At 35.8% G+C, this 18,373-nt stretch overlaps 1 protein-coding gene across 2 annotated transcripts in view; it reads left to right on the plus strand.

Moving 5' to 3' along the window:
- The window catches only part of KCNT2 (potassium sodium-activated channel subfamily T member 2), a 435,264-nt gene extending 417,506 nt beyond the window's left edge, over positions 1 to 17,758 (plus strand). For both annotated transcript variants that reach the window (XM_061382138.1, XM_061382137.1), the window contains 2 exons: positions 4,480 to 4,564; positions 12,816 to 17,758. In XM_061382138.1, the coding sequence (XP_061238122.1) occupies positions 4,480 to 4,564; positions 12,816 to 12,927 (197 nt within the window). In that variant the 3' untranslated portion in view covers positions 12,928 to 17,758. The remainder of the gene's footprint in view (positions 1 to 4,479; positions 4,565 to 12,815) is intronic.
- Positions 17,759 to 18,373: the final 615 nt, after the last annotated feature.

An 18,373-nucleotide genomic window follows, 5' to 3' on the forward strand; every position in this document is an offset into this window, starting at 1 on the left:
TGGGCAAATGTAAAAGATACATTTCTATTTTAAAAATTTTGTTCAAAAATAATTTACCATTTATGACAAACATTGTAAGGTTTATAATATATATATAGAAGCAAAAAAAAGTGTGGCAATAATAAATAATAAGGAAGAAATAGAATATAGTAAAGTTGTTAAGGGCTTCCCAGTTGGTGTTATTGTTAAAGAACCTGCATGCAAATGCAGGAGACATAAGAGATATGGATTCAATCCCTGGTTGGGGAAGATCCCCTGGAGGAGCACATGCAGCTCACTCCAGTACACTTGCCTGGAAAATCACATGGACAGAGGAGCCTGAAGGCACAGTTCATAGGGTTGCAAAGAGTCAGACATGACTGGAGTGACTTAGCACACACGCAAAGTTTGTTAAATTACATGCAAAGTGATGTGCTAGTTAGGAGTAGACACTGAAAAGTTAAAGCTGTATATTTTAAACCCTAGAGTAAGGGACAGCAAATGGTAGCATGCCAGTTTTGGGAAAAAATAAAAGTAATCATTCTTACTGATATTTGCCTTTTCTATGGCTGCCTCCACTTTCCAGTTGAAAAAGTTTAAGTACAGCAGAGCTCATATGGCCTGAAAAGTCTGAAATATTAACTATTTGGTTCTTTTAAAAGCAATTGCCAACCAATGACCTAGAGAAGCTATAAAAAAAAAAAGAAAATCAAAGAGATATAACTAATAACCAATATTGCAAATAAAATGGAATGATTATAAGAATAACTGTGTAAATCCTCAATTAATCCAAAGAAGGCAGAGAAAAAAGAAAGAGGCACAAAGAACATCTGGAACAAGTGAAATATAACTGCAAGATGGTAGATTTAAATCCTACTATATTGATACTTCATACCAGGGAAGCCTGTTGTGCTGCAGTCCACTGGGTATCAAAGATATGCACGTGACAGCAACAATATTAATATTACATATAGATGGATTAAACATTTCAACTATCTTCCCTGGTGGCTCAGAGCTTAAATGTCTGCCTCCAATGCAGGAGACCCGGGTTTGATCCCTGGGTCAAGAAGATCCCCTGGAAAAGGAAATGGCAACCCACTCCAGTATCTTGCCTGCAGAATCCCATGGACGGAGGAGCCTTGTAGGCTACTGTCCACAGGGTTGCAAAGAGTCGGACACAACTGAGCAACTTCACTTTCACTTTTCAAACATTTCAATTAAGAGGCAGAAGTCATCAGATGGGATTAAAAGAAGCAATACCCAGCTTTATGTTGTCTAAAAGAAACACTTAAAATGTAAAGAAAGAAATAGATTAAAAGCAAAAGGATATAATTAAATTGTATGTAATCACAATTCTAAAGAAAACTTGAATGACTGCATTAATATTAAAGTAGATCCAGGCAACAACTTGGATACTCAACAAAAAGATTTCACGAAGGGAAGAAAAAGCCTTACAGAAACACACTGTAAGATCCTAGCTGAGTGAATGGTTCTAGAAATCAGTGATTCTAAGGATGGGGCATGAGAGGAAGGAATAAACTGCAAAAGGTCAGGAGGGTACTTTTTGTCATTATAGAAATATTCTATGTCATAATTATGGTAGAGGTTGCATTATTCTATACAGTGTCAAAACTCATTGCATGTGCATTTGGAATTAGTGAATTTCAACAAAATGTTAATGAATATCCTAAGATAACTCAAATAAGATGCTTAAAATCATATAGAATGTTTACAGCTAACTTGTTATAGGTGAATCTGTAGACTTGGCCTGTCTTGTTCATTGTTGTCTCCAGATTTAGGATTATTTGTGACTAATCATACCTGAAAGTGAAAGTGAAATTCACTCAGTTGTGTCTCTTTGTGACCCCATGGACTGTACCCCAACGGGCTCCTCTGTCCATAGAATTCTCCAGGCAAGAATACTGGAGTGGGTAGCCATTCCCTTCTCCAGGGCATCTTCCCAACCCAGGGACTGAACTCAAGTTTCCCACATTGCAGGCAGATTCTTTACCATCTGAGCCACCAGGGAAGCACAATCATGACTAGTTAACATTATTAAATGAGCAAACTGGAGAACAAAATAACAAAAATCATGTGATAAATTATGAACAACTAATGATAAAAATGCCTCCTGTAAGTCATTTGGGAGTACTAGAGGATGGCAGCAAAATTGAAAACCACACTTATTTTTAAATCAGATAATATGTTCAATACATTTTTCTTCAATCTCAGATATTACTTCAGGTGAAGTACCTTTAAGCTTAAAGTAGTATGCGTGCTCAGTTGCTGAGTCGTGTCTGACTCTTTGTGACCCCATGGACTGGACTGTAGCCCGCCAGGCTCCTCTGTCCATGGGATTTCCCAGGCAAGAATACTGGAGTGGGTTGCCATTCCCTCCTTTAGGGCATCTGCCTGACTGTCTCCTGCATGGACAGATGGGTTCCTTACCGCTGAAGCACTTGGGAAGTTCTTAAAGTAGTATATTTAACAATTAAAATGAAAATAAATAAATAAGGTCTTTCCAAAACCTTTTGGAATTTGTACAGAAGTGTATTTATTTTACTTTTTCATGTTATCAACTAGATGGTAGTTGAGAGCCAAATGAGGTGGAGATTTTCTAATGACCTGTTATGTTTCAGGGCATCATGCTTCAGTCTCCAGGATGCAGTATTAACTGCTGTTATTTTGTTTAGCCTATGTGAAAATTCATACAAAGGAGAAATTTTTCAAGAAGAATACATACATTAAAATTGTTTTCTGTATAAAAAAAGGATTCTGGTAATCTCCTGCCAGTACAATATGCTTTGAGGTAAAATCACACCTTATTTGGAGTAAGCTTGTCATATACTCATTGGAATTCCAAGCTCCAGCATTTTAAATTAGCCGAAACCATACACCCGCTAGTATGATTGGCAGATTTAGCAAAGAGAAATATAGGGTGCCTAGTTAATTTGAATTTCAGATAAACAACAAATGATTTTTAGTACAAGCATGTTACATTCAATATATGGTATATAAATATGCTTAAACTTGTTAATTGTTAGTCTGAATTTCAGATTGCACAGGGCATTCTCTATTTTGCCTGGCAACCTTATCCCCATGGCAGGATACAATTCCTTGTGTCTGCCTTGGGGTTATGCAATTGAATATATTCCTTTATTTGAATATTAATTTGATAATCTCATGATTATAATAATTTTACTGGCAAACTTACTGGAGGCTTCAATTATATTGCAGTTTAACTGCCTTGTAAGATAAGGATTTTTATTTATAGATTTTAAAATGTCACATCTGCATATCAACTTGAAAGATCATAACTGAAAATACTATCTTTCACAGTCCAATGACAGGTTTCTAGTTAGAAGCACGTTGTGGTAGATATTATTTTATGAAAATAATATATATTTTCCAGTGTAGAAAATTATTAGAATCATATGTATTGGCCTAAAAATTATCTTTAATTTTATGCAGTTATTTTCATGTTGATCTATCCCTATTGGTATGAAATATAGTTTTAGATTTTTGGATGAAACTGGAAAATTTAATACCACTTTTAGGAGCCAAGCTTATCTTAACCGAAGTAGCTAGAGAGGACTACGGCTCTAGAGCAGGTTTTGATACAGTGCCCTTTCAGCTTAAAATCTTTACCCTTGGGAGGATTAATGTTTATTGACTATGTATCCACAAGCCTCTGTATTTACACCTTCTCATAGCCTTGGAAACTATAAAACCTCAATCCCAAAGCTGTTTTCTTTTCCTTTCTAATGTCAAGTCAACTCTCCAAACTTGAAGTCTGATGATGTCTTCAGAGTGAATTGACAAAACTTAGAGGGCATAGCTGTTTATTTTTAGAATATGAATTGTTTTAGGGAAAAAGCAAATGATCCAGTGGTACACTCCCCTTGAAACTTACAGTTAAATCTGATCCACAGAACTCTGCATTCTTCCAGAATACTACCATTTTATATCAGACATATTATGTAAGGAAGTCAAATGTACTTAGGGTTTTCAAGCTATTTAGATACATATCTGTTGTGTTTTTTAAAACACAATGTCATTAGATGATTTTTTCTGCAGTATTTTCCATATGAATGCTCCTGTCTGGGATGGCCATCTATAACCACAATTTTTTATAATTATTAAAGCATAGCAAATCAAGTAAACATCTTGTCTAGCCATTTCTGTAATAGAAATACTTTTTTAGACTTAAAAAAAGCATTAGCGTAATAGCTTACAAGGTAGCTTTTAACTGTGGTTGTTGTGAACAGAATTAGATACTTTATTTTTTAACATCTATTAGAACAAAAAATGAGTACCTGTCAGATATTTCCAGTGACAGTAATTTGAAAATACTCGAAGTTATATAAACAGTCATGCTGTGGGCAAAACTATAGCAAGTTATTATTGACAGCTATGTGGTTTGAAGGTAAGATGCTCTGCAGTAATTCCCATAATTTTCTGTAAGTGGTATAACTAACTTGGCATTTATTTATCTTCTAGATGAAATGAATGATCATCAAAATACCCTGTCCTACATCCTGATAAACCCATCTCCAGACACCAGACTGGAGCTGAATGATGTTGTGTAAGTTGATGTAGCTCACATAAGGCCTGTATTTTCAGAAAACCACAGATTTATTTAGCTTTATATTTTTATTTCCCCATAAAGCCTCATATTATTCTTGTGATATAAATACTTAGAAAATCAGAGTCTAATTTTGGTGTTCAATAAACAAATGCATTTTGTGCACTGCATTGTGTATTGCTGTGTGTCGTACTATACAAAAGCATCATAGGATGGTAGAGGTATAGAAGACAGCTTGAATTTTGTTTTCAATATACTGAGCACATATACATTTGGACAAATGATAGAAAATCTGTGGAATAAAAAGAAGAAAGAAGTTCAAAGGAAAACCTAAAATATCCCACACTAGCTAATTCTAAATCCCTTAGACTTTTCAAAGCCAAGGTAAAATTGGTCAAAATCTTTATTAGGAAAGGATCTATGGTAGTAATTTGTATTATGCATGTTTATAAAAGTGTTAAAGTGCTGCTTTAAAAGTGTGATCTATATAGCATGACTTTGTCACAAGAGTTAGATCAGATCAGATCAGATCAGATCAGTCGCTCAGTCGTGTCCGACTCTTTGCGACCCCATGAATCGCAGCACGCCAGGCCTCCCTGTCCATCACCAACTCCTGGAGTTCACTGAGACTCATGTCCATCGAGTCAGTGATGTATTCCAGCCATCTCATCCTCTGTCGTCCCCTTCTCCTCTTGCCCCCAATCCTTCCCAGCATCAGAGTCTTTTCCAATGAATCAACTCTTCGCATGAGGTGGCCAAAGTACTGGAGTTTCAGCTTTAGCATCATTCCTTCCAAAGAAATCCCAGGGCTGATCTCCTTCAGAATGGACTGGTTGGATCTCCTTGCAGTCCAAGGGACCCTCAAGAGTCTTGTCCAACACCACAATTCAAAAGCATCAATTCTTCGGCGCTCAGCTTTCTTCACAGTCCAATTCTCACATCCATACATGACCACAGGAAAAACCATAGCCTTGACTATACGGACCTTTGTTGGCAAAGTAATGTCTCTGCTTTTGAATATGCTATCTAGGTTAGTCATAACTTTCCTTCCAAGGAGTAAGCGTCTTTTAATTTCATGGCTGCAGTCACCATCTGTAGTGATTATGGAGCCCAGAAAAATAAAGTCTGACACTGTTTCCACTGTTTCCCTATCTATTTCCCATGAAGTGATGGGACCGGATGCCATGATCTTCGTTTTCTGAATGTTGAGCTTTAAGCCAACTTTTTCACTCTCCACTTTCACTTTCATCAAGAGGCTATTTAGTTCCTCTTCACTTTCTGCCATAAGGGTGGTGTCATCTGCATATCTGAGGTTATTGATATTTCTCCTGGCAATCTTGATTCCAGCTTGTGTTTCTTCCAGTCCAGCGTTTCTCATGATGTACTCTGCATATAAGTTAAATAAGCAGGGTGACAATATACAGCCGTGACGAACTCCTTTTCCTATTTGGAACCAGTCTGTTGTTCCATGTCCAGTTCTAACTGTTGCTTTCTGACCTGCATACAAATTTCTCAAGAGGTAGATCAGGTGGTCTGGTATTCCCATCTCTTTCAGAATTTCCCACAGTTTATTGTGATCCACACAGTCAAAGGCTTTGGCATAGTCAATAAAGCAGAAATAGATGGTTTTCTGGAACTCTCTTGCTTTTTCCATGATCCAGCAGATGGTGGCAAGTTGATCTCTGGTTCCTTTGCCTTTTCTAAAACCAGCTTGAACGTCTGGAAGTTCAAGGTTCACATATTGCTGAAGCGTGGCTTGGAGAATTTTGAGCATTACTTTACTAGCGTGTGAGATGAGTGCAATTGTGCGGTCGTTTGAGTATTCTTTGGCATTGCCTTTCTTTGGGATTGGAATGAAAACTGACCTTTTCCAGTCCTGTGGCCACTGCTGAGTTGTCCAAATTTGGTGGCATATTGAGTGCAGCACTTTCACAGCATCATCTTTCAGGATTTGGAATAGCTCAACTGGAATTCCATCACCTCCACTAGCTTTGTTCATAGTGATGCTTTCTAAGGCCTACTTGACTTCACATTCCAGGATGTCTGGCTCTAAGTCAGTGATCACACCATCGTGATTATCTGGGTCATGAAGATCTTTTTTGTACAGCTCTTCTGTGTATTCTTGCTATCTCTTCTTAATATCTTCTGCTTCTGTTAGGTCCATACCATTTCTGTCCTTTATCGAGCCCATCTTTGCATGAAATGTTCCTTTGGTATCTCTGATTTTCTTGAAGAGATCCCTAGTCTTTCCCATTCTGTTGTTTTCCTCTATTTCTTTGCATTGATCGCTGAAGAAGGCTCTCTTATCTCTTCTTGCTATTCTTTGGAACTCTGCACTCAGATGTTTATATCTTTCCTTTTCTCCTTTGCTTTTCCCTTCTCTTCTTTTCACAGCTGTTTGTAAGGCCTCCCCAGACAGCCATTTTGCTTTTCTGCATTTCTTTTCCATGGTGATGGTCTTGATCCCTGTCTCCTGTACAATGTCACAAACCTCATTCCATAGTTCATCAGGCACTCTATCTATCAGATCTAGGCCCGTAAATCTATTTCTCACTTCCACTGTATAATCATAAGGGATTTGATTTAGGTCATACCTGAATGGTCTAGTGATTTTCCCTTTCTTCACAAGAGTTAAGCATGGATTAAATGAGATAGTGTTTTTCTAAACTCAGGAAAGAAGGCATCATTGTGAGTTACTCTGATTATAAAGATGGAGGACTTGAACTAGACTCTTAGGGTAGATAGGATTTGTGCAGGTGGAGAGGAGAGATCATTCCAGAACATGGAGGTGGCTTGAGAAAATGCAGTACCTAGGCATCACATAATGTGTGCCAGCTGGCAATACTACAGAGCCTAGTGTGACCAGAGTAAAAGCTTTGTATTGTTAGCATTTGCATTGCTAATAACTAGTTAAACATGATATTCAGTTCAGTTCAGTCACTCAGTTGAGTCCAACTCTTTGTGACCCCATGGACTGCAGCACGCCAGGCTTCCCTGTCCATCACCAACTCCTGGAGCCAACTCAAACTCTATTGAGTCTATTGAGTCGGTGATGCCATCCAACCACATCATCCTCTGTTATCCCTTTCTCCTCCTGCCTTCAGTCTTTCCCAGCATCAGGGTCTTTTCAAATGAGTCAGTTCTTCACAGTATTGGAAACATATTAAACCTGATTTTGGAAGGACCTTAGATTAGAAAATAAAGAATTTATACTCAATCTTCTAGGTAATAAGAGCACTTGGTTATATGAGCAAGAAAGCAGCACAATTTTAGAAAAGTCATTTTGACAGCTGTTGATGTAAGCCTAGGAAAGAAATTCCTTATGAGAAGCTGCCCCCAAGATCCAGGGTTCTAAGGTGTTTCTAGACCAAGGCCTGCTTACACAAGGTAGTTAACTCCAGATTGTATTAGTGACATAAAACCAATGCCAAAGATTCAAAAGAATTGGTGGGTGTTAGGTCCACAGGATGTGTATGCCTATAATCAGGAAAATAAGCAATAAGGCCAGTGACTAGGAAGTGTGAGGACATTCTGTGATGCAGAGCATAAAGTGGATCCATGCCAAGTGGTTTAGAACTAAAGTTGGTATTAACAATATGCTACCAGTTAGAAGCTTACTTGTAGATGTTGCCAGTTTTCTGGGAGATTTCAGCTGGGATTGAAAGGGTTCATTTTTCTTTTTCTTCTTTTTTTGAAAGAGCTGTCTAGGAAGCAATGGAATTGATTGGCAGGATGGAGATAAGATTCTGTCATAACATCTGGATGAGGGTTGTAAAGGCAAAAGCCTATGGAATAAATTTATGGAGGCCAAGTGTAAAACTTGTTCATTGTTCTGGGAATTGGAAAATAATAGCTCTCACATGGTTTTAAGAGTTAGAATCTATGTGGTTGCAAACAAAAAAAAATTACTCTTTAACTGAAACAAGTTAAGATGGTGAGGCACTTTTCCAAGCAGAAAAGAGCAGTCTTTGGGTGAGGAGGAGAGAGAGATGAGGAGCTGGGGTTTCGATGCATTGTTCAATGCGCTAATAAAAATGTCTAGAAAGCTTAGGGGGATATAGTTCTGAGCTTTGGAAAGAAGCTAGTTCTACGTAGAAATTAGTTATTTTTTCATCTTCTAAATGAATGAAACTTAAAAGAATTATTTTTTTAAAAGATAAGATACTTAAAGAAGAAAAAGAAGAATGAATGTTGGCCTATTGAGTAGTAGTACTCAGTTTTAGGGCCAAAAGACGAATGTGCTTCAAAAACTTCTCAGAAAAATAACATCAGCAGAAGTAACTCTGACCCAAAATCAGTGTGAAAGGATTTTATATAAGGCATCAAAGATACAGCTAGCAAGTATAATAATGTCTTTTTTTTTCCTTTTTGCCATCTGATAGTTAACATATTAGAACTTTGAGGAATCAGATGATGATAATTCCAGCTGCTAATTGTCTTAAGGCAGCTGTTATATCCAGTAGTGATAATGAATTTATGGAGCACTTTAAGTTAGATGAAAATATCTTATTTGTGATGCACCTGGCTTTCAACTGTGCATTCTGGAGACTGCACTTCGTATGTAATTAAAATATGATAAAACTGCTCTGTTTTTCTTGTGTCCATATTTACACATATCTTTCCTCCTTTGATCCATAAAATCAGGCAATTTTTATTAGTTATCCAGTCTGGCATGTAGTCTCAACTTTTGTATGCCTCTTTTTCAAAGTTTCAATTATACATATATTTTTAAATTAATCATACCTTATTTTGATTTCATAACAAGTCATAAGTTTTTTGAGACTAATATTATTTTCCATGATTATATGTCATGAAATGGTAAGATCATGTTAACCTTTTGAGTATATGTACCTAACCTTCTATCAAATAGATTTTGTAACTCAAAATAATTCCTAAAACTTTTAAAAACTCAAACATAAAAATAAAATATGGATGTTACAATATATATAGGAAAAATAGGCATGGGATTTTCTGCCTTTTAGATACTATTATGTGTATTAGTTTTAAGCTAAAACATCAAATTGACTACTATTTAAAAAAAAAAAAAGACTTCTTTGCCATTCTCTATATTTTGGGCATTGAGATAATTAAATTTTAGGATAACTAGAGCAAAAAAAAAAAAAAAAGCTACTGTGACAAGATGTACAAAAAGCACATTCAAGAAATTTGTTTTATTAGACTCATAAGTTTAGTAGTGATTATAATATGGAAGGGGACTTTTGCAGCCAAATCAATGAATTCAGGGGATAACAGATTATACCCAAACTATTTATGGTTTTCTAAAGAACCACATTCAAAAGTTCATTTTAATTGAAGGCACAACATTAATTTGATTCAAAGAACTATGAATCACTAGATGATATGGTGATAAAAAGTTTAATGGGCACTGTTAGTTTTCTTCATTGATCTACCATGCTATTGATATTCACAGTAATTATACAGCAGGTGCATGGATAACAAAATCCAGTCAATAGATCCAAGTACGTGAATTTCAACTTTCATTTAAGAGAAAAAAATAAGACTACAGTGCTTTAAATTGCTCTTCTCATTTTCATTAAAGGACATCAGTTCGGTTCAGTTGCTCAGTCCTACCCGACCTTTTGTGACCCCATGGACTGCAACATGCCAGGCTTTCCTGTCCATCACCAACACCTGGAGCTTCCTCAAGCTCATGTCCATTAAGTTGGTGATGCCATCCAACCATCTAATCATCTGTAAGCCCCTTCTCCTCCTGCCTTCAATCTTTCCCAGTATCAGGGTCTTTTCCAATGAGTCAGTTCTTTGCAACAGGTGGCCAAAGTATTGAAGCTTGAGCTTTAGCATCAGTCCTTCCAATGAATATTCAGCACTGATTTCCTCTAGAATTGACTGGTTTGATCCCCTTCCAGTCCAAGGGAATTTCAAGAGTCTTCTCCAACACCACAGTTCAAAAGCATCAATTCTTCAATGCCCAGCCTTCTTTATGGTCCAACTCTCACATCCATACATGACTACGGGAAAAACCATAGCTTTGACTATACAGACCTGTGTTGGCAAAGTAATGTCTTTGCTTTTTAATATGCTGTCTAAGTTGGTCATACCTTTTCTTCCAAGGAGGAAGCATCTTTTAATTTCATGGCTGCAGTCACCATCTGCAGTGATTTTGGAGCCCAAGAAAATAAAGTCTCTCACTGTTTCCATTGTTTCCCCATCTATTTTCCATGAAGTAATGGGACCCGATGCCATGATCTTTGTTTTTTGAATGTTGAATTTTAAGCCAGCTTTTTCACTCTTCTCTTTCACCTTCATCAAGAGGTTTTTAAATTCCTCTTTGCTTTCTGCCATAAAGGTGGTGTCATCTGCTTATGTGAGATTGTTGACATTTCTCCCAGCAATCTTGATTCCAGCTTGTGCTTCTTCCAGCCCAGTGTTTCTCATGATGTACTCTGCATAGAAGTTAAATAAGCAGGGTGACAATATGCAGCCTTGATGCACTCCTTTCCCAATTTGGAACCAGTCCATTTTTCCATGCCTGGTTCTAACTGTTGCTTCACATGCCTGCATACAGATTTCTCAGAAGACAGGTCAGGTGGTCTGGTATTCCCGTCTCTTTTAGAATTTTCAGTTTGCTGTGATCCACACAGTCAAAGGCTTTGGCCTTTGTCAATAAAGCAAAGAACATCTATGATCCAATATTCATAAATATGTCCTTTAATTCGGACATATTTATGAATATCTTCCTTTTGGTCTTTAAGAGAAGTACAAATCTTCATTATAGTTCCCACTTTTAAGTTAGTCTCTCCATTTATTTGTGTGACTCCTAACATTATTACAAAGTGATGAAATACTCATTGCATTTGCACCTGAACAAGACATTTTAGGAGCTGTGTTACATGTATTCACTTTCCACCTCACTTCCAAGTGCTCATGGCTTCCCACTGCCTCTAGAACAGGGATGGAAACTTATCCTGAAGCTGAAAGTCCTTCACTAGCATCTTTCTAGGTTCTTTTGTAAATTCATCTCTTGTCCTTTCCTGGTCTAACCTGTCCTCTGAAGTCAACTCATTTTCTCAACATCCCAAGGCCATCCCTGGGATGGAACTTTTTTCTCAGTCCCATCTCCACTCCACTTCTACCTGGAGTGACATCAACCTAACCCCCTCAATAAAACATTCCCTCATTGTCTGCTTTTCTTTTCATCTTTCTGTGGTGTTTGGAATTTCTTTTTCATGCTTTTATCTGCTTCATAAATTAAATCCTCTGCAGGGGTCAGAGAGTGTGGCTTTTCATATTCCCAGATCCAGCTTGTAGTCTAGAGAAGCTCAAGAAACAGACACTCATATCATTAGGCAGTCTGAAGTAAACCATCCTTCTTGAAACAATTTCTAACATTGAAATGTGTGAGTTTGGCAGATGAACATTTACCTATTTATTAATAGAGTGAATTAAGGATAATGTTTTTGTCTAATTGCTTAATATAGCACAACCTGAATTTTAGGTTAATTAATTTAAACTGTTATCTATGCACAATGTTCTTCATAGCATTTCTGAAATCATTAATTTTTTTAGAATCATAGAATATTTAAATTAAAATACTATAGAAATTATTTGATCAAATTACTAATAGTTATGAATGATAAAACTAAGAACAATCAAGTGATATATTCATGGCTAGAATTTAGGTCTCCTTGATAGAAAAATAGCCAAAATAAAGAATAATAAATCAATATATTTAAAATGGATAACCAACAAGGACCTAGTGTATAGCACATGGAACTCTGCTCAATGTTATGTGGCAGCCTGGGTGGCAGCTGGGTTTCAGAGAGAATAGTATATGTATGACTGAGTCCCTTTGTTGTTCACTTGAAACTATCACAACGTTGTTAATCGACTATACCACAATACAAAATAAAAACGTCAAAGGAAGAAAAAGAATGGATCAACAAAATACTAGAATAAAACATAAATGTTTGATAAGGTGAACATGGCGATGGATTGTAATTGAACGATAATGATTCATCATTCATCCATATTCATTTTCACAACGTTTTTAGGTATAGAAATAATACAAGCCCTGCAAATTTTACAGACCAAATAAACTGCAAGTCCTTCCACCAACATTATATAAAGACAAGTTTTGATAACCATAAACACTAAACAAATAAACATAAACACTAAACAATAAACTTTAAGTAACAGTCTAATGTGTCAGGGTGGATGAGCTTTGCCTTTAGTTGCTACTGCAGTCATTTACTTTGTTTTCTTTTATTAGATACTTAATCCGACCGGATCCACTGGCTTACCTACCCAACAGTGAACCCAGTCGAAAAAACAGCATCTGCAACACCATGGTTCAGGACTCTCGAGAGGAAACTCAGCTTTGATAAAAAGAAAATAATAAACTGTTTTTTTTTTCCCCTCCAAGGATGTTGCTTGAAACAACTTTAGATCTTAGGAAAGAAAAAGCATTGCTGGCATGAAATAAACTAGACTGGAATATATCCAATTCTCTCATATTTAAAAAATCTATTCTCCTGGAAGTATAGAGTATTTTGAAACTTGAAGTACTGCTTGTTGGTACTCCTCCTATTAATATTTGAAAGACATCAATGGAATGGTTTTGAAAACCTAAATCAGAACACAAAAATTTAAACCTGATGTTTCCTTGTTTGACAATGATGCAAGCTGTAGAAACCAATTTTTAAAAAAGTATTAAGGCTTTATGAAAGTAAAGTAGAAATCTATGTTTGGTGCATCCCAATGGACATAAAAGATGGTTGCTCCTCTTAAAATTAAATGTGTCCTATTACATTGCTGTTCTATAAAAACAGCTCATCATACTGTGTCTAGTCTTCTCTACACAGATAAATTTATGTGGCTGACTTCTGTGTAAGAATCATAGTTTGCTTTAGAATATGAATCTTTCAGTCATTTTAACCTTTTTGTTGCCTTTTCATATGATATGATATCCATTTTAGAATTTGCCATGTTGACAGCATGTTTTATTACTCTGAAGAAATCAAAACCAACGAAAATAAATATTAACAACATGAAATTTTCCCTAACTTTATGTTTGACACACATTGTATGCCAAGAAAAGTATAAAAGCAAATATGTATTGTTCTCCTAACATATTGTTCTCCTAAGAGAATACCTAACATAGGGAAAATACTTGAAACACATTTGTCGACTTAAGTTTACTCCAAAAATTGAAACTGCAATATTAAGTAATGGTTTTCATTAAAATCTTGAGCTTTAACATTTTTTTATATATCTATATAGTATTGTTTCATTAGAAAGATACTTAAAAAGAAGCATAATTATGCTTTTTATAGAATACAAAGAATTTCAAAACATTAGAAGTCCTCCTTTATGCTTTTAGCATTAAAGTAATCATATTCCAAAAAATGCTATATCAAAATTTTTATCTAATTTAACTCTACTTTAACATTGTGCGGAAAACATGCAAAATAAAGATAGGTAGCTTGGGGGAATTGCCTGGTGGTGTAGTGGTTAGGCCTCTGTGCTTTCACTGCCAAGGGCCTGGGTTCTATTTCTGGTCAGAGAACTAAGATCCTGCAAGCTGTGTGGTGTGGCCAAAAAGAAAAGGCGGTTTCTGCCATTTAAATTTAATGCAGACCATACAAAATTGGACAGTTATAAAAGAAAAGTTGACCCTTGATGACTCCAGTGCTCTTACCTGTATTGCATTAGTCCCCTTCAGAAACGGGTTGAAAAACACAGAGCTTAGTTTGCAAGGTAGTTGGAATGTGTTGTCATTCCCACGAAAGAGATACTGAAAAATTTTTAAAGATATTTTGCTCCAAATTTTTTTTTCTGAATTTTACTTTGAATTTTAATTCAGCAGAAAGTAGAACATTTAAAGCTAGAAAGGTGGTATCATTTCTTTACACAAAGAAGCAGATAAAAAGAAAATAGGATTAAAGGTAACAAATAAATAAAATCTAATATTCCCTCATAATTCTGTGAATATAAAATATAAAATGTGAAATTATAGATTATAGCTATTGTATAATTTGGCTTTGAGTATATGAAATGCCTTTTTTGTTGTTGTTTTTGTTTAGTATTTTATATTACTCTCAGTTTAGAACAACATGAACACCAAGAATTTCCCTTAAAATAGGGAGACCCTATATTTAATTCTCTTTAACCAAACAAGGAAATAGAAACACAACTTAAAACAAAGATGGTATGCTTATACATGTGTATATGTTATAAACACAGGTGAAATACAGTTGACAAACATAGTCACATAGAAATTATTCAAACTGAAGGCAGAATTGAATTAATATATGTAATGGAGAACAATAATAAATTTAATGAATTTGTTTCATATTTGCACATTGAAATTTAAGTATGATGTTTCTTTGAGTTGTGATGTCTTTACCCATTACAGTTGTGTTTAGGAATAAATGTAAGGTTTTATGAAATTTTTTTCCTCCAATATCTCAAATTGAGTATTTTTGCATTATGACGGTTGCCAAGACTAGGGTTTTACTCTAGGTAGGGCCTGACTATATTTCCTATGAAAATAAAAAATGTGTTTCATAAATTTTAAAATAATTATTTTTGACTATGAACATTAATCCAAATTTAATATTTAACACAATTCAGATCAGCTTGCTATAATGATGATAGTTTATTACTCTTTCTGTTATTTAAAAAATAAAAACACACTTATAAAAGCCTTTTAGCAAATGGTTGCCTTTTTAAATTACTTACACTTGCACATGAAAATAAAATATGAACTCAATATTAGTTCTTGTAACCCTATGGGATTTGACTCTGTCTATAGTCTATGTACCATTTTGCTACCAGTTACATTGCTTTAAAATAAATAATAAAATTATTTCTGATGATGAAAACATTTATTTTGGCAAAACTTGAGTTGTGTAGACAAATTATATTTTAATTTGCCACAGTTGTATTTTTCCCTGTCACTTTAATATTTCAAAACCAATATAAACATGAAGGTGATATCACTGGAAAAGTTAGTGATAAATAAACAGTTGTTAAATTACTTAAGAAAAAAAGGACAGGAAAGACAGAGAGACAGAGGAGGAAGTGAACAAAGGGAAAGGAGGGAAAAATAGAAAGGGAAAGAGATGAAGAGAGAGAAAAAGAAGGGAAAAAAAAGGAAAGGAAAAAAATAAAAAAGAAACACCAATGTAGGTGCCAGAAAAGAAAAAAAAAATTTTTTTTTCTTTTAAAAACTAGAGGATAATGTCTCAAAATAGTAATTTAAAGGCCAGAGAAATTGTGCTTAGAGAAAACCAGTTTTAAATGCAAAGCTAGACTTTTGGTCAGGGAAATGGAGTAGAAACTTTTCTCCCCATTACTTCTAAGTGAAGCTGAAAACCCTAGCTATGAAACTGAGCAGCACCCTCTGGGCCTTCCCAGGGACAGACACACCATCCTGCATGTCCTAGGAAAACAGTCAAGCAAGACAAAATAGTATTAACTTAGCCAAAAAAACAGAGTCAAGGACACTTCATTCCTCAAGAGCTCTTAGTCATATTCTGAGCCATACCTTGGAGTTGTTTTACAGATACTGAAACCCCCAAAAGGGAAGAAGTTGACTACGTGCTGACCACCAGCACATAGATCCCAGACCAGTAGAAACAGAAAACTGATACTTGAGAGTCCTGAAAAACCATCCTGTTACCTCACCCCCAACCAATCAGAAGGATGTACATGAGCCAGTTGCCTACGACCCTCTCCTTCGCCTTGCCTTTAAAAAACTCTTCCTTGAAAGCCACTGACAAGTTTGAGTTTTTTTGAACACTAGCTGACTGTTCTCCTTACTTGGTGCCTGGCAATAAATACTGTACTTTCCTTCACCACTGCCTGGTGACCATAGATGGCTTTGCTGTGCTTCAAGCAAGCAGACCTAAGCTGGGTTGAATGACAAATACTACATATCAATCCAGCATAAGAAGGCTGAAGAGAAGAAGGAAGATGGACTAGGGAAGTTGGGCTTGAGGAGCAGCATGGTGATGAGTTCTCTGGGTTTTCTTTTTGCCTCCTACAATTGCTTTGGATATTTGGAAATACCAATGTGCGTGCATACTCAGTCATGTGTGACTCTTTGTGACCCCACAGACTGGAGCCCACCAGGCTTCTCTACCCATGGGATTTCCAAGGCAAGACTATTGGAATGGGTTCCATTTCCTCCTCCAGGGGATCTTCCCAATCCAGGGACAGAATCTGCATCTCCTGAATCTCCTGCTTTGGCAGGTGGATTCTTTACCACTGTTCCATCTGGGAAGCCTGGGAAATGTTAGTGAGAACAGCAAAACCAAGAAAAGCCTGCTCTTTCTACGGGACCAACTTTGCAGCATATGCAACTGTCACAGCACCAGACTCCTGATGACACTGCAGTGTGAGTGGCTTGTTCACAGAACATCTCCTAAAATATATGGTGGTCAAAACATCCAGTGGCCAGGAGCTTCCTTCAGCACCCCCAGGATGGTTGTGTAATCAAGTGCCTCCAGTGGTACACTCCTCCGTGAAGACTGTCCTGAGATGTTCAGCAAAGGAGTTCACAGAATTTTCTGCAATTCTGTGAACCATAGCAATGCCAACAGCCTGGTTTCAGTCCTGGAGTCTCTTTCTGGATGCTCAGTCTCAGCTCTTAAGATAATCCATGCTCCTTATATCTGTTATTGCTCTGTTATTTTCAAGTCCTCTTTACTTAGCACTAGCTAAGTAAAGTAAAGATCCTTGGAGCAATCTGTCATTACTCCAAGGATCTGATACAGTTAATGATTATCTGTAACTTTCCAAATCACTGTGTACTTCTTCTTCAGATTAGATCCTGGCTGAGAAAAATACATAAGTCAGTCGTTCTCCATCTGAATAAATCTGAGATAATGGTGATATCAAAATCCAAGGCTTGGAATCTGAAGGACATATTTGGGGAAAATTCAGCAAATTAAATAGTACCTGCTGGGAAATTTTTAATACAGACAACACTTACTCTGTGGAGCATTAGATAACTATTATTTCATTTTGATCTCTGATCATTTTATAGGGTTGTTCTCCAGTCTATATTATTTGAAGGAACAGGTCAGCTTTAACTGTGGTGGATCAATATGAGATTATACCAAATGGTTCTGAAAAAAATGTTATTTGGTTTATAATTAAAGATTATGTACTATCCTAGCATTCAATAAAATTTCATTCTACTGTTTATATCTATTAATAAAAATGTTGCAATAGAGTTAAAATGTCTGTCTTCTTAAGTAATAGCAGAAATCTAAGAAATTGCACTGTAATTTAGTCACATTTCAAAGAAATACAGAGTTCTACTCAGAGACATATTTTTCCTTTTTCTCTCTATACAAACAGGTTTAATCTCATGATCTAACAGACTAGATAGTTTTTCACTTTAAAATTAAATACAGTTCCAAAAGGAAAAGTTCCTGAATTTTATAGACTGCCATTCCCTGATTTGTATGGTATTAATACTTATATAGAATAAGAAAACTTGAGGATGTCTTGGAATATTTCAACTTAACAAAAGATTAAGCCTATGAGATACTCTTATTACCTAGCCTAAGGTAAGCACTCAAGTTGAGATTTATAAACAATTATTGATTTATATTATTTCAAGTAATATAAATATAATGAAAATATTTATTACTTTAGCTAAGAATTCAAACTTAAAAAATATTGAGAAAAACATTATTTGAAAAATACTTCAATTTTAGAGGTTTAGGGGCCAACTAAGCCACAAATGATTTGATTTTGAATTTTATGATCACTTTGTAATGAAATTAATTGACTTTTAATGTTTTGGGGAAAAAG

The sequence above is a fragment of the Bos javanicus genome, chromosome 16 (assembly GCF_032452875.1).
Source record: "Bos javanicus breed banteng chromosome 16, ARS-OSU_banteng_1.0, whole genome shotgun sequence".
Lineage (NCBI taxonomy): Eukaryota > Metazoa > Chordata > Mammalia > Artiodactyla > Bovidae > Bos > Bos javanicus.